This window comes from Pseudorasbora parva, chromosome 20, assembly GCF_024679245.1.
Source record: "Pseudorasbora parva isolate DD20220531a chromosome 20, ASM2467924v1, whole genome shotgun sequence".
Lineage (NCBI taxonomy): Eukaryota > Metazoa > Chordata > Actinopteri > Cypriniformes > Gobionidae > Pseudorasbora > Pseudorasbora parva.
In genome coordinates this window covers 3,070,628-3,088,955 of record NC_090191.1, presented here as the reverse complement: position 1 = coordinate 3,088,955, position 18,328 = coordinate 3,070,628, and the positions used below count along the sequence as shown (strand labels likewise).

The 18,328-nt window shown below is 37.8% G+C and overlaps 1 protein-coding gene across 1 annotated transcript in view; it reads right to left on the bottom strand.

The window, feature by feature from the left end:
* LOC137049414 (zinc finger protein 585A-like) overlaps positions 1–18,328 on the bottom strand; it is a 30,221-nt gene that overhangs the window by 6,008 nt on the left and 5,885 nt on the right. Inside the window, exon 3 of the mRNA XM_067427964.1 lies at positions 14,066–15,041. Within this exon, the coding sequence (XP_067284065.1) occupies positions 14,066–15,041 (976 nt within the window). The remainder of the gene's footprint in view (positions 1–14,065; positions 15,042–18,328) is intronic.

Sequence of the window (18,328 nt, the reverse complement as noted above, 5' to 3'; positions counted from 1 at the left end):
GCTTTTTTCGGAAAGACTCTGAACAGCGCATCTTTCTTATATAATTATAAAAAAAATAAAGACTTTTCGGAGATATGCAGGATGCAATGCTACTCTATAGGTACTCAAGATTGACATGACACTGACTGAAACTGAGTGTTTCACCCCCCCTTTAACATATTTTTGCCGCAACACTGTTCTTAACACTTTTGATTTGATGCAGCATGAACATAGACCCACACACAATTGTGGGCACACTCTAGATTTACTTATCAGTAAAGGTCTAAACATTTTATTGATTGTAAATAAGGATGTGGCACTGTCTGATAATTTCTGTATTTTCTTTTGATATATCAATCTCTCCTGCCATTGAAGCTAGATCTGTCTTTGTAAAGAAGTGATGCTTAAATGATAACACTAATGTGCTGTTTATGAAGGCTATTATTTCTCTAACACCAAGCAAAAGAGTCACCCCTAAGAGTGGCAAACAAAAAGCGCCTTGGAGAAACTCAACAGCAGTTCAAATTAATGAAACAATTATGAAAAGTAAATCTGAACTCATGTGGCGGAAGACAAAACTTGTAGTCTATTATAACGTCTATAAAGACAGCCTTCATGCTTTTAATGTGAAACTATGGCCCTGTCCACACGAACACGGGTATTTTCAAAACCGCAGCTTTTTCTACGCGGTTTGGCTGTTCGTCCACACGCAAACGCTGTATCCGGTTACTAAAACCGGACTTTTTTGAAAACTCCGGCCAGGGTGAAGATTTTTTTAGAAACTCCGGTTACAGCGTTGTCGTGTAGATGGTGAAACCGGAGATTTCGGCTTTTTTTAATTGAAGTGCGCGCCGTTCTCTCCTTTGTTTGATATCAGATTTTCCACATCTCCTTTTGATTTACGTGAGTCGATTCTATGCGGTGGACTCCACTAACAGCGCTTATCACATGTTTATCCTACAGATACATGTTCAGTTATTTCATTGTATTGCAGAACAAAGGCGCCAGAATGCAATAATAAAAAATAGTAAAGCAAGTGTGTGAAGCTATTCCAGTCCACTTCGGCCCTGCACCTGTGTATACAGTTACCTGTCACTGAGTCCAAAGCAAAGGAACTTGTAGAAGGGTTTCACTGAGCCCATGCCATCCCTCAGTCAGTGCAGCATCGGTGCAGTGAATGGGACCCATGTGGAAATCAGGCAGCCAATCATAGCGTAGTTTTGCGTTCTCATGTGGACAGATTTTTTTTTAAAACCGTGCTTGTGTGGACGCGATTGTTTTTTAAAACGGAGGAGGAAAAACTCCGGTAGTAAAAATACCCGTGTACGTGTGGACTAGGCCTAGGCAAAGCTAGACAGACCTTCTTAAATATTATAAACATAAACAACACACGCATTCTTTTTGCTATGGTCGAGAGACTAACAAACCCCTCAAATCACTATCCTAGGGAAATGCTCTTAGACAGCAAATGCGGTGGGTTTGCTTCCATCTTCTCAGAGAAAATCAATAAAATCAGAAAGACAATTACAGCAGATCCTCGAGTTGCTCTGAAAGTTCACAACCTCAGAAAGTTACTATGTCTGATTTTGAAGCAATCGACCCTAACATTTTAGAAGAAGCGGTACAGCACCTTAAAACATCAACCTGTGCCCTTGACACACTCCCCACTTCTTTTTTTCAAAAGTGTGTTTAGCTGTTTAGAAGCAGATCCCCTAGAAGTGGTAAACTCCTCACTTCTCTACGGGACTTCCAAACTCCCTTAAAACCACAGTAGTTAAGCCTCTCCTGAAAAAATAAAAATAAAAATCTGGATAACGCCTTATTGAGCAATTACAGACTAATTTCAAATCTCCCCTTCATAGGCAAGATTATTGAAAGTTGTTTTTAGTCAGCTGAAAAAATTCTTAAGCTCAAACGGATACTTTGACAATTTTCAATCTTGTTTCCGACCGCATCACAGCACAGAGACAGCGCTCATAAAGATTATAAATGATATTCGCTTAAATACTGATACAGGCAAAACATCAACTCTGTGCTGCATTCGACACTGTTGACCACACCATACTTCTAGACAGGCTGGAAAACTGGGTTGAGCTTTCTGGGATGGTCCTCAAATGGTTCAGGTCATACTTAGAAGGGAGAGGTTTAAATGTGAGTATAGGAGACCATAAGTCTGAGTGGACATCCATGACAAGTGGAGTCCCATAAGGGTCAATTCTTGCACCACTCCTGTTTAACCTGTATATGCTGCCACTGAGCCAAATAATGAAAAATAACAAAATAGCTTGCCATTGCTATGCTGACGACACCCAGCTCTACTTAGCACTGTCACCTAATGACTACAGCCCTATTGACTCCCTGTGCAAATGCATTGATGAAGTTAACAAATGGATGTGGCAAAACTATCTTCAGTTAAACAAGGACAAAACTTAAAAAAATCACTACATTTGGAAACAAACGGAGGTTGAGTACATTGAAAACATTGCAGATATGCTGATTAAATACAAACCCAACAGATCACTCAGATCAGCAGGATCAAGTCAGTTAGAAATACCAAGAGTTCACTCAAAGCAAGGAGTCTGCTTTTAGCTATTATGCCAGCCGCAGCTGAACCAGCTTCCTGAACAGATCAGATGTGCTCCAACAGTAGCCACATTCAAATCCAGACTCAAAACACATCTGTTTATCTGCGCATTTACTGAATGAGCTCTGAGCCACGGTACGTCCGACTGAGTGCACTTTCTTATGGACTGCATTTATATATCCAAAGCGCTTTACATTTTTGCCTCACATTCACCCATTCATACACCGACGGCGGTGTCAGCCATGTAAGGCGCCATCCAGCTTGTCGGGAGCAGTTGGGGTTTGGTGTCTTGCTCATGGACACCTCGACAGTTTGTCAGGTGGAACCAGGGATTGAACCACCAACCTTTCGGTTTGTAGACAATCTACATGAACAACTGAGCCACTGCCGCCCACAATCTATGCATTATGCCGTCTTATCTATGCATCACCTTTTTATTCTTTTTATAATTGTTTTAGTTTACCTTTGTTCTTATCTTTGGTTATTGTTATTTTATATGTTCATTTGAGTTAAATATGATGAGTGAAAACTGGGTTTGATGGAAATGGTAAGTTTGACGATAAGGTTTGAGTATGTGTAAATCTGTGGAGGGTATGATGAGTGAAAATGGGTTTAACAAGAAGGTTCCTGAGTAAACATAAAAGAATAGTGATTTAAATGGATGTTATGAACGTGTTTGAGAAAGAAATGAAGGAGAGGTGATCTAATTAAGATGGTACATGTATGTAGACTGTAAACTGAAGGATGTTTTATTTTTATTTCAGACCACTATTCTGTATTTGACCATTTTATTTTTTTCAGTTCTCTTTACAACTGTTTTAATTATTCTGATTTTTATTTTTAATTCTTAAATGTGGCATTCATATTTCTCATGCATATGTTATCACTATTTTAATTAATGTCTATGTAAACCACTTTGAATTGCCATTGGGTATGAAATGTGCTATACAAATAAACTTGCCTTGCCTTCATTTGTATGTAAAGGCAGGTGTCCCAAAACTTTTAGCAATATATTGTGTGATATAGTTAAGTTATGCTAAATATTATCATGATTGCAAATGTTGCATTGAATTTATAGTTCAATAAACAAGTAGCCTAGTTAATATTGACGGTGGGGTGAGTGTTATTTTAAAGGGGTCATATATTGGTACATGCACTTTTACAAGCTGATTGTATGGAAATGTGTGTGGTGGCCGTGCCTGTACACAACCATCCTATAATGATAAAAATCTATCAAGTGTTTTGTTAAAAATCTCCTTATATGTTTTCCCCTGTCTCAAATCAAGCCGTTCAGCCGTGTGACGTCACACGACCCGACACCCCTCCCACGATTGTTGTAACGATGATGCTCCCATTGCTCCATGACGGCTCGTTGGCTTCTGTAATGTTAGTCGCAATTAGTCAACCAACTGCACAATCATGTAAAAGTCTCTTCACCATCATAACGTCGCTACTCTTCATCTTATATAATTAATAACTGTAACTCTCGAAAAAGGATTTTTGTACTGTGATTTTTACCACTGGATTTCAAAAAGGTTTGAAGTTAGGACGCCAGTGGGGTTGTCCTAAAGTTAAGACAGCTTTTAGGATTTTTTGTTGAGTTGGGTATTACAGAAGCATTCGGTTTCCTATCCATATTTAAGATAAGATTATGCATTTAATAAATGTCATCCTGTAATAGTTTTCCTAAATTCATTGATAACTGAAATTGTCATGGCTAACAAACAGATAAGATAGGAATCTAAAGCTAAGATCTTTCTGTATAACGCCCCCTGGACTTTACTTGTCATCTTCTATAACTGTGCATTTAATTTTATATTCATGCTTATCCCCCCCCCCCCCTTTTCTTCCCTGTTCTTGTTATGATGAAAAAAAAGAGTAAATTATCACATATTTCACATTTATGTATTCATATTCCCAATACATACATTACATAAAAAATAAGTACATACTGGGTTTAATGTTACTCAAAATAATTTAGTTTTTTTCCAGGCCACTTCTGTATTATTTTTCCTAATTTAAAGCAAGACCTCGAAATAACGAATGTCCATGGAAGTCAGATCTTCTCAGGTGGTCAGAAATTAGGACACTCTTCAAAAATATTTTAGTAATTTCTGTAGAGTTGGACATTTGAATACGGATCAAATGAGTGAGTTCAGCTTTGAGAATGACACCAACCTGTTTTGTCCTCAGTTTCTTCATCTTTCACTCTCAGTGTTTCTTCAATCTTCACATCTTCACTCTCCTCTTTAATAAACGCCATCTTTGTTTGGTCTCCAGTTTCTTTAACCTTAAGGTCTTCACTCTCCTCTTTAATAAACGCCATCTTTGTTTGGTCATCAGTTTCTTCATGTTTGACTCTCAATGTTTCTTCAACATTCATGTCTTCACTCTCCTCTTTAATAAACGCCATCTTTATAGTATTATGTCACGTTTCACCAGGAGCTTTTTCAGTGCGTGTGTCCTGTTTAATGTGAAAATAATTAAAAGAAAGGAAAATACACCCAAATTAAATCTCCAAGTGTCTCAATAAGCTCTAGTTGATACTAACAACAACAATAATAATATATAAAAAAAGAACAAACTACAGAGTAGGTTCCTATTTAGACATTTTATTCTGCATTTTTAGATTGCCTTTAATAGATTGCACTTGCATGAAAACATTAGCAGTTGGTTTACAGAATTTGTTAGTGTTTTGGTCGGTGTTTGTGGTGATTCGAGTGAGTCGACTCAGTGAATCATTCTGTGTAGCGATTGATTCAGTTGACTGTTGAGTTTCTAAAGCTCAGTTTCTCTCTTCTCTACTCGTCAGTGACCGAATTCATGTTTATGATAAACTGATAAAATTCACGATATATAGAGAAAAATGAGATGCAGCTTTTCTGTTGCTCGTGTGGGTGAGCTTTACTCACACAAAACAACGTCCATTAATGTTAGATAATGCATCATGATGTTACATTAAATAATACTTTTATTATTTTACATAGCTTGTAAAAACGATTAAAATGATTTAACAGTTTGCACCGATTTAAATGCTTTAAAAGGTTAAAACACAAACCTATCTTCAGCAGAATCACAACAGAGGCATGAGCGCGGCGCAGCCTTATGACGTCACATCTCCACTACAAAATAAAAGTCCCGATCACATGCTCAAGTCACAGTGTCTAGAGGCATTCACATACAAACAATAAAACACATTTCAGCGGTGTTTAGAGTTGAATTCTTAGTGTAATACATATCTAAATGAAAGTTGATCAATGATGACTACCAGTTAAATAGTATGGACTATGTTTAATATGTGAGATGCTGTTAGTCATATTTGTACACGTTGTTGGGAACTTTTTTTTTTTTTTACTGTCTGCCTCAATTAAACATGGTGAAGTTTTTTTTTTTAAACTGGTAACATCATGTCAAGTAAGGACACAAATCAATAGATTAAGAGAAGCCGATTACAAACAACGGCATTTGTGACCGTTTTGTGGTCCGAGTGCAACACCTAAAGGCAACTGATAGCAACAGCAAACTATATGTCTATGATGCAAGATCACCATGAAGACTTCCAGGTCTATTAACAAATAAAATATCAATTAATATAGTATCTGGGTCAATATATAATTGAGGGAGTTTTCATGTCCATGAGATTTATTTCGCAAACGTGCTTATTAAAATAAAATTTAAAAAGTCTCCAGTGTTCTTCATGATCTTGTCTTTACAGATTCCATAGTTAATTATTGTGGAAATAATTATTTATTTATAAAAATTCACTAGATATCCCTAAAATGTCAACTAAATAACCGTCCGAAATGAATTACAACCACAATCTCATTACCTAAAAAAACATTTAAAAAACTTATTCAAAAACAGTTGTAATTATATTATTTACATTAAGTTGATGTAAATGTGAACAATGTGTCTTTTTGGGCAATGTGTCACATTTTCAATAGAAATTGACAAATTGAATATGTGTCCGAGAAGTTGCTGTCATCTAAGTTACCCATAGCAAATACACCCCTCAAGGAAGAGTGTGTTTTCCAAATCACATGACCTGCTCCACATTATGTCATTTTCTCCTGAAGAGAAAACTAGCAAGACTCCAAGGTATGTTCTCCCTCCACATTTGCAGTTATTTCACTTAAAGTAGTGCTTGGGGCAAATGTGTACTTATCATATGTCAACAATGTTACTACAATGAATTCATAAATAACTTTGAATTTCAATTTTACTCAGTTGTACATATAATTTTTAGAAGAACCTCTCCGTAAAATGCCATTTGGTGTCTGGTCCTAGGCAACCATTTTGATTTTATCCCTAAAAACAACAAAAATGTCAACAAGGTTACCAGTCACCTATGTTACTCTGCAAATGTAACTTAGTTGACCAAGAGTAACATAGTTGACATTCATGACATGTTCTCATAGTTTTCAGGAGTTCATTTAATATTCTAATTGTACAGTAACTATAAAAGACTTTGTAATAAATATTATAAAAGTAAACTTGTTTTTAAGCAAATGCCACGATTATCTGCTGCAGAAAAGCAGCGCCGTTACACAATCGTTAATATTGGCCAATGCGTGATGATGCGCTCTGGTATCCATTTGAGGATGTGCTCAGGTTGATTCCTGCCCCACACACGTCATGTTGAAATAAAGAGATGTGTGGGAAGATATTGCCAAATCATATCTTCATGGTTAAGGACATGCACACACACACACACGCTAACAAACACGTGGCACAAGCATACGGTCAAGCACACACACATATAGACACCATACTTGTATAGTCCATGTGACAGAAAGTAAAAATCCTGCCATGTTTTTGGATCTGCCTCTACATCTAGAAGAGTTGCTTTCATTAATGAGCTCATCTATCTGGTAGAGGTGATGGTTGGAACAGCGGCTGGACAGGATTTCTGGCACCTGGGCTACTTTCTGGCACCTGGACTAACACCTCTGATATACACACACGCACAGATAAAGACACGTTTTTTATGTTTTTTTTTTGTTTTTTTTTTGTGACATATGGGGACATTCCATAGGCGTAATGGTTTTTATACTGTACAAACCATATTTTCTATCCCCTTACACTGTCCCTACCCCTAAACCTACCCATCACAGGAAACATTCTGCATTTTTACTTTTTTTGGGTAAAACTCATCCTGTATGATTTATAAGCATTTTGAAGTGTGGGGACATGGCCAATGTCCTCATATTTCACCCTCTCCTTGTAATACCTATATGTCATACCCATGTCATTATACACATTTTTGTCCTCATATGTCACAAAAACATGCTCAAAACAAAACACACAGACACACAGACACACACACACACACACACACACACACACACACACACACACACACACACACACACACACACACACACACACACACAAAGATTACTTGATTGAGCTTGACAAAGTCATTGAAAAAAAAAACATAATTGGCCATGCTCTTGGGTTACAAAATGGGAAGTGTGTTCTGTCTCCGCCGGTTTCATGGACGCCTGGAAGTTGGAGGGTTATGCAAATGTTTTACTTGGGTTCTGACATTTGAATGTTTTTGAGATACAACTGTTTGCACTATTACAATTTGAATCCAATGCAGCACACTTATTCTGTTAACCAACAGAATAAAACACTATTTGGTTATTGTTACTTATTGCAGTGCACTATTATTTTTTTCATTCCACAAACAAGATTTTCAAAATGTTTACATGGTGGAATTTTTGTGTAAGTGCTTTTTTTGATACTTTTGTTGTTTTTGTTGTTTTCTATGTTAGGATCTCTTGCTTATGATAAACACTCACCAAAAGGATTATTAGGAACACCATACTAATACTGTTTGACCCCTTTCGCCTTCAGAACTGCCTTAATTCTACGTGGCATTGATTCAACAAGGTGCTGAAAGCATTCTTTAGAAATGTTGGCCCATATTGATAGGATAGCATCTTGCAGTTGATGGAGATTTGTGGGATGCACATCCAGGGCACGAAGCTCCCGTTCCACCACATCCCAAAGATGCTCTAATGGGTTGAGATCTGGTGACTGTGGCGGCCATTTTAGTACAGTCAACTCATTGTCATGTTCAAGAAACCATGATTGGAGCTTTGTGACATGGTGCATTATCCTGATGGAAGTAGTCATCAGAGGATGGGTACATGGTGGTCATAAAGGGATGGACATGGTCAGAAACAATGCTCAGGTAGGCCGTGGCATTTAAACGATGCCCAATTGGCACTAAGTGACTCTACCATCTGAATGTCTCAACAGATATCGAGACTCATCAGACCAGGCAACATTTTTCCAGTCTTCAACTGTCTAATTTTTGTGAGCCTGTGCAAATTTTCGCCTCTTTTTCGTATTTGTAGTGTAGATGAGTGGTACCCGGTGGGGTCTTCTGCTGTTGTAGCCCATCCGCCTAAAGGTTGTGCGTGTTGTGGCTTCACAAATGCTTTGCTGCATATCTCGGTTGTAACGAGTGGTTATTTCAGTCAAAGTTGCTCTTCTATCAGCTTGAATCAGTCGGCCCATTCTCCTCTGACCTCTAGCATCAGCAAGGCATTTTCGCCCACAGGACTGCCGCATACTGGATGTTTTTCCCTTTTCACACCATTCTTTGTAAACCCTAGAAATGGTTGTGTGTGTAAATCCCAGAAACTGAGCAGATTGTGAAATACTCAGACCGGCCCGTCTGGCACCAACAACCATGCCACGCTCAAAATTGCTTGTAGTAAATCACCTTTTTTTCACATTCTGACATTCAGTCTGGAGTTCAGGAGATTTTCTTGACCAGGACCACACCCCTAAATGCATTGAAGCAACTGCCATGTGATTGGTTGATTAGAAATTTGCATTAATGAGAAATTGAACAGGTGTTCCTAGTAATCCTTTAGGTGAGTGTATGTGCTTGTTAATAAAGTTGTGATTGATCCTTTTAAACTGATGTGCGTCTGTATTTCTCCTTTATGTCATGAAAAATTCAACAGGTCTTGATTCAATACAATAAAAGATTAGCTAATATATAATAATTGATATAGTTTAGGATTGTTTTTGTTAAATACATCATCCTACTTTGTCATGTCCAGTCAACTATGTTACTTTTGTCAACTATGATACTGGGCTGTCAATTAAGTTACCATTATGTTTTTTAAAAAATATATGTATTTTAATGGTTCCCTAATCTCCAAGTAAATATTTAGAAACTGAGTAGCTGTCAAATATATACCTCAGCATAATTTAATCAAAAAAATTATCATAAATCTAGCAGTTTGGAAAAAAAATATACAGACCGGTTACTTCAGAACTTGAAATTAAGGGTTTTAATTGAACAAAATGTGTATTTTCTAAATTAATAGGGTATTTGAATTGAAAAGGTAGGTAAATAGACACATATTCTTCCAAGAGTAATGATTTTTTTAAATGTATGCCATTTACTTAAAGTTAAAACGTATTGGTTTTGTCCGTAACATAGTTGACCAAATAATGACTAAACTTTTTGTTTTTAAAACTAAATATCTGAAATAAATTATGCCTGAGCTTGGCAATGAATAAAAACAAAATATTTCAGGGATGATTTATCAGGAAAGATAATATTTTGTAAATAAATATATTTTTTCCCAGAATTTTTCAAACTCAAAATCTCCCACAATTATATATTGACCCATCTATCAATATGTACAATTTCTGTAACTGCTGTTTTTGAAACAAATGGGTAAACTGATTTGAATATGGGCCACACTATGAATGAAGACAACCTACTGTACATGACGTTTAGCTTTAATGTACTATTAAAAATTCAACTTTTCAGTAGGCTTTTGACATATACATCAAGAAGTGGAGTGGTAAATCCAATCTCGTTCTCATTAGAGTCATTAAAAAGCAGTGAAAAGGAGACCATCCAGTAGACGTCTAATGAACATGTATTCGTCTAATAGGACAACAAAATGATAGCCAAATTACTTAAATACAACAGGTTCACATAAATGACATTCCACCTAAAAACATGAAATATGATGGTTTTATTTAGAAAAAGAACATTAACAATTTAGACAACTTAAGATAATACATCAAAATGACCACATAAAATATTAAAAAGTACAATGTAACAATATTAATCAAACAAAGGGAACATTAACAGCTTAAGATACTAAAAATAAGACTCTCCCTGGTGTCTGTTTAAAATGCCTCCCAATTGCATTTCTTTGATTAAACTCTGTTGCTGCCAGAAAATTGGTCATCACAGCATCTGACCAGGAACAATCTAATGTTTTAGATTTAACTCCTGCAGTGGACCACCATCCTTCATATTGAACTTCGACTTCCATCAGTGAATTCAAAATGAACATTAAAGGGATTATTTTTTACATTTCCGATATGTGTTGTGACCACATGGACGACTTATTGAGTATTGACACCAGAATGTTTGATTAATGTGGCTTTACCTGTCCACCATATTCTTCTGGCACTGGTTTCTTCCTCCATAACCTGAGCAACACATGCCAATGTCAGCACTTGGCAGGAAGTATTATAGTATGCTTCCATGTACCTTAAACATTGATGTCCATTGACCTACAAGTTTTCCATCACTTTAAAACGATCTATTACAGCAGATTGAAGGCCTGCACCTCCAGACTGGGAGATGGCCATGATTCAGAAAAATCGAGAAAAATACTTTGATAATCCATTGATATTTACTTTAGTCTGACATTGGGAACTTGTCTTGCTTTTCTGAAAGAAAATAAAAACTAAATGCATTTAATAGATGTGCAATTTAGAAGAAAAAAAATGATTCTCTTAATAAATTGGGAGAAATAGTTATGCTGCCCTATTTCTAACAATTCAAAGTTAAAACAAATTCCGTTAATAAGGTTAGTTTGAGTGATGGTTCTTGACTGAGCTTAACATGTCCATACTTCCCTTGGGGATTTCTGCCTCGAGGAGTCGTGGAAGCTGTAATCACATCAGAAAATATTACCAATGGACTATTTCCACCAAAGGAAAGTGTCCTGAATTATCGGTTTTGGTTTTCCATTACCTGGGGTCGAGGTGTGTGTGTTGGTATTTCTAAAAAAAACGACCCCCTGAATGTCTGCTTTGTTCCTGATGAAAGCATATTTGGATTACAAATACATAAAGATCAGCAACGTCTGAAAAGCGTATTGCATTCACCAATTTGAAATAATTAATAATTTTCAAATGAATGCAATTAATCTCCGCAGGATCCAAGTTGTTTGGCAACAAACAACAATAATCGAAGAAAGTAACAACTTACTTTTTGGGCATTTGGATACTTGTGGAGTCCAGAGACTGTGGAGTATCATGGAAAGCAACATGTATTCAAATGTAAAATTTACTACAGCAATAGAGCATGGAGCTCGGAGCAATAGAGCATGGAGCATGGAGCAATAGAGCATCAAATCAATCCTAAGATTTTAAGTAAAGTGAAAATGGCACTTACCTTGTCTTTATACATTTTTGGTGCACGCCTTAGTTCTTGAGACACAATGGCAAATACATTACAAAATCAAATACAAGAATGATAAAATTAGATTTTTACGTGTCTGTATATTAATTGACGTTGCATTATTCTCACAGGAAAAGTTTAACTGATGAGACAGGACCAAGCTTCAGTTAATCTTTAAGACATGGAGGAGAGGCAAAATGGCAAATCCCTGTGCTTGTGGTAAACCCTAATGCAGATCCTTTGCCTCTAAAAGTTTCCTCTTCACTCTGCTACTGTCTGTCTGTCCACCACATATACGATGTTAATCAGCTTTGACCCACAAGGTAGATTAAACAGCTGCTTCGTGACCTTTGGGTCAAAAACTTCCACAACCAACATTTCATCTAGCCGCTTTTCCCTCACAAACACAATTTGCACAGTCTCCAACTCATTTGATCCTGTCTACAGCAGAAATTGCTGTAGACTGAAATAGTTCAGTTTCTTTTCAGTGATCAAGTCCGGTCAGAGATCTTGAATGCTTGGCAAACTCTACCGGTATTGCACCTTTCATTTGTACTAAGTTGATTTTTTCACGCTGTCCTTTTCGCAACCTGCAAATAACTGGGCCTTGCAACAAAAAGGTCAGTAATTTCACAGGTCCAAGAAAAATTAGGTGCATGTGGAAAAGAGGAAACCATGTGACTTTTGATTGCCAGTTGGGCTAGATGTGTAGGTTCCTTCTGATGGTTTGGATACTGCAACTGACTGAATATGCCAATTCCGCGATTACGTCCGCGATTCCGTGATCGCGGAAATTATAGGGCCCTACAGTTGTAGAATCAACATAAAATGTATACCTCAAGTGTTGGTTACACGTCTTGCATACGTCTGGGCGCAGTGGTTCTTGAAGCACTGACTCCAGCTGCAGGCCACTCATTGTGAATCTCCCCCACATTTTTGAATGGGTTTTGTTTCACAATCCTCTCCAGGGTGCAGTTATCCCTACTGCTATCCCTATATATGCTTTTTTCAACCACATCTTTTCCTTCCCTTTGCCTCTCTATTAATGTGCTTGGACACAGAGCTCTGTGAACAGCCAGCCTCTTTGGCACTGACCTTTTGTCAATGACCATTTTTTGGACAACTTGTCAAGTCAGCAGTCTTCCCCATGATTTTGTAGCCTACAGAACTAGACTGAGAGACCATTTAAAGGCCTTTGCAGGATTTTTGAGTGAATTAGCTTATTAGATTGTGGCACCAGGTGTCTTCATTATTGAACCTTTTCACAATATTCAAACTTTGAGATGCTGAATTTGGGATTTTCTTTAGTTGTCAGTTATAATCATCGAAATTAAAATAAATAAAAAATATACCAGTCTGTGTGTAATGAATGAATATAATATACAAGTTTTACTTTTTGAATGGAATTAGTGAAATAAATAAACTTTTTGATGATATTCTAATTATATGACCAGCACCTGTATAATGCATTTTGGTCGACATGAAATCCATGACCTATCAGGTTTATTTTTTATATACACAGTTTATTTACCTCTCAGGAACACAGAAAATACGGAATGGAATATTAATAGTATTACTATTGATCTGGCATAGTTACACTGACCTTGTTTCCCTTGCAGATTCTTGAGTTCATGCCTGTTATTTACCTTCTCCAGGTGGAAATGAGAGACTGGGTCTCACAGTTTTGGCCCACCTGGGAAAGCTTGCCCGAATATCGGCTAGAAGGACCCACCTTTCGAATTCTGGAGGTCAAACCGTTTTGGCTAAGGGCAAAGTGAAGTTTCATAACTTAATATATTTAAGCTATTTAACTTTATTTCGTAGCTACTAGAGTCCTGAGTTTCATTTTGTTTTAAATATACATGCAGTGACGATAATCAATGAATGCTTTGCCTGGACCAAATCTGTGTGGCTTTTAATGTTTAAGTTTCTTAAAATGAAAACGAAGAGACAGAGTACTGTTTTAAACATATTTTGTTTTATTGTGGCCTAAAATATACATTAGAGTAGAGCTGAGTGATGCACACTGTTGGGAGGTTTAAAGCTTATCTTCATTATGAATTGTTGTGTGTCTTTTAAAGTTTCCTTTTTGAGTGAAACTCTTTCCACACTGTGGGCAAATAAAAGCCTTCTCTCCAGTGTGAACTCTCATGTGGACTTTAAGGTGCCCTTTTCGAGTGAAACTCTTTCCACACTGTTGGCAGGTAAAAGGGCTCTCTCCAGTGTGAAGTCGCATGTGGACTTTAAGGTTGAAATGATGAGTGAAACACTTTCCACACTGTTGACATGTGAATGCCTTCTCTCCAGTGTGAACTCTCATGTGGACATTAAGAATCCCTTTTCGAGTGAAACTCTTTCCACACTGTGGGCAGATGTAAGCCTTTTCTCCAGTGTGAACACTCATGTGGATATTAAGACTCCCTTTTTGTGTGAAACTCTTTCCACACTGTTGGCAAGTGTAAGGCCTTTCTCCAGTATGAATTCTCACGTGTTTCTCAAAGTTTCCCTTTTGAGTGAAGCTCTTTCCACACTGTGGGCAGGTGTAATGCTTCTCTCCAGTGTGAATACTCATGTGGATGTTAAGGTTTCCTTGCTGATTGAAACTCTTTCCACACTGTTGACAGGTGTACGCCTTCTCTCCAGTGTGAATTCTCATGTGGACTTTAAGATGTTCTTTTAGAGTGAAACTCTTTCCACACTGTTGGCAGGTGAACGCCTTCTCTCCTGTGTGAACTCTCATGTGGGCTTTAAGACTCCTTTTTTGAGTGAAACTGCTTCCACACTCTTGGCAGGTGTAAGGCTTCCCTTTAGTGTGAATACTCATGGGTTTTTTACTGTTTTCTTTTTTAATAAAGCTCTTTCCAGGCTTTTGAGTGATTTTTTGTGAGAAAATATTTTCAGTCTGTGAGCAACTAAAAGATTTTTTTCCAGTTATAAAATCATGATGTTGCCCATACATATCTTTCTCTTCTATTCGATTTAGTTCTTGACTCTCCACTTTCAGTGCCATCAGATCTAAAAGAGACAAAAATAAGTTAACCCCAGTTTAATGGCAAAAAACAACAGACTTTAAGACATTAAAACATTTAAGGCATCAAAACCATGGATTTTGGTTTTGATGGTTTGCTGGATCCTATACCCAACTAAGCTACAAAAGAGGGGTTACATTTAATCTCAAAACCTTCTCTCAATATTCCTTTCTTTGGGAAATTTCCAAACTTGCACAGTGGTTATGGATTAAGTGGAAGGACCCTTGCTAGGATCAAAGAGGAACAACATGCCCCAACACAGACTCCTTCTTCGTTTCCTTTTGGCTGTTCACTTTAGGGGTCACCACAGCGAAACAACTGCCTCGATCTAGCCCTATCCCCTCCCTGCATCCTGTTCTCTCAGACCGACTACCTTCATGTCCCTTCACTATATCCATAAACCTCCTCATTGGTCTTCCTTTCGACCTCCTGCCTGGCAGCTCTAACCTCAGCATCCTTTTACCAATATATTTACTCTCCCTCCTCTGAACATGTCCAAACCATCTCAACCTGGCTTCTCTAACTTTGTCTCCAAAACATCTCACATGTGCTCTGATTCTGATGTACCTATTCCTGAACCTATCCATCCTCGTCACTCCCAATGAGAACCTCAACATCTTCAGCTCTGCTACCTCTAGCTCTTCCTCCTGTCTTTTTACTCTGTGCAACTGTCTCCACGCTTCTTCACCTCTTTTTCAAACTCCCCATTGCTCTGGACTGTTCTAAGTACTTAAAATCCTATACCTTCTTTGCCTCTTCTCCCTGTAACCTCAATGTTCCACTTGGCTCTCTCTCATTCACACACATGTATTCTGTCTTGCTGTGACCAACCTTCATTCCTCATCTCTCCAGAGAAAATCTCCACCTCTCTAGACTTTTCTCCACCTGCTCTCACTACAGATCACAATGTCATCTGCAAACATCATAGTCCATGGAGATTCCTGTCCTCATCTGTCAGCCTGTCCATCACCACCGCAAACAAGAAGGGGCTCAGAGCCGATCCTTGATGCAGTCCCACCTTCACTGTGAAGTCCTCTGTCTCGCCTATGGCACACCTTACCACTGTCCTACTGCTCTCATACATATCCTGTACCACTCTAACATACTTCTCTGCCACTCCAGACCTCCTCATACAATTCCACAGCTCCTCTCTTGGCACTGTCATATGCTTTCTCTAAATCTACAAAGACACAACGCAGCTCTTTCTGACCCTCTCTGTACTTCACCATTAACATTCTCAAAGCAAATGATGCCAAGAAAGAGCACTACAGATGCATTAACTCCGCTTAGCCTTGCTTCCACTACTCTTTCCCACAACTTCAAAGCATAGCTCATTAATACCTCTGTAGGTATATGTTAAGCTCAGCTTAATACCTCTGTAGTTTCCACACCTCTGAACTTCTCCCTTGTTCTTAAAATCGGCACCATAACACTTCTCCTCCATTCCTCAGGCATCCTCTCTCACTCTCTAAGACCTCATTGAATAACCTAGTTAAAAACTCTACTGCCATCTCTACTAGACACTTCCATACCTCCACTGGTATGTCATCAGGACCAACTGCTTTTCCTCTCTTCATCCTCTTCAAAGCTCTCCTAATGTCACCCTTGCTAATTCTGTCAACTTCCTGCTCAACAATATTTATCTCTACAACTCTTCTCTCCCTGTCATTTTCCTCATTTATCAGTTCCTCGAAGTACTCCTTCCATCTTTCCCTCCCCCGCCTGTCACCTGTTAACACATTTCCATCTCTATCTTTAATCACTCTAACCTTCTGTACACCCTTTCCGTCTCTATCCCTCTGCCTCGCCAACCAATACACATCCCTCTCACCTTCCTTACTATCATATCCTCATATGCTTTCTGTTTAGCCTTTGCTACCTCCATCTTAACCTCACGCTGCATCACCCTATATTCCTGTCTACTTTCCTCCGTCCTCTCACTGTCCCACTTCTTCCTAGCTAACCTCTTCCTCTGGATACTCTCCTGGACTTCCTCATTCCACCACCAAGTCTCTTTGTCTTCTTTCCTCCTTCCAGATGACACACCTAGCACCTTCCTACCCAGTAGTCTAGTCATGTAGAAGCACCTCCTGACCACCTAAAGCTCGTCTCAACTCCTCCCTAAAAAAACCACACAGCACTCTTCTTTTTCCAGCTTCCAACTTAGGAAAGTTCTTCCTGAACTTTTCCATCACTTCCTCGTCCCCACTATTCCCTTCACCAACATGTCCATTAAAATATGCCCCTATCACCACTCTCTCACCTCTGGGAGCAGTCTGCATCACTTCCTCCAACTCAGTCTTTCTTCTCTTGCTTACAACCTAATTGTAGAGCATAGGCACTACCAAAATTCAACATCACGCATTCAATTTCCAGCATCAGACTCATCAGCCTATCTGACACTCTCTTTACCTCCAGAACATTTTTCACCGATTTCCTCCTTCAGGATCACTCCCTACTCCATTTTTCTTCCTGTCCACACCATTATAAAACAGTTTAAACCCTGTTCCAATGCTTTTAGCCTTGCTAGTGGAGACTCTAATCTATGTAGAGACTCTTTCACCTAGATATTATCACATAGAAACTCTGTTATCCGAATGAATAAATACAAAAAACTCTCAAACTAATTTAAGGGTAAAAATTAAACAAATAAAAATATGACACAAAACAGATGATTAAATGATAAAACTCAGGTTGCTGAATACTGTATAGAGATAATAGGGGCAGACAGCTTTCTGAGATGATTCGATGAACCTAAAATACTTTTTGAAACTGGAAAGCAGTCGTTAATTTTGTAACTACTGATATGTTGCAATGGGTAGTAGACCTCTTAATCGAAACAGGACTGTATGCCCTATTTTGTATATCAACCACATCACCTATCCCTAATGCAATCATAAATTAATTATTTTGTAAAGCAGCTCTAGTGTCATATTTCATTATATTCACTGAAGTTGTTAAATGACAAATATTCAACGTTTTAATTTGCACATGATTACCAAGTTTTAGTTCAAATTATTAGTTCTATTAACTATAATAATATATAGTTTTTTATTTGTTTTTATTTTGATTATATTATGTAATTTGTTTAAATATAGGAGACTATTTTATGACGGATACGTTTTACTTTAGATCATTTTTGTTTTTCTGAGGCTTTTAAGAATGCATGTAGCTCTCACTTGTAGCCAAAAACATGGGAATGGCACTACATTTACAGTCAATAATATCGTTATCACAAATAACAGAAAATATTGTGATATTGTGAAAGTAGAG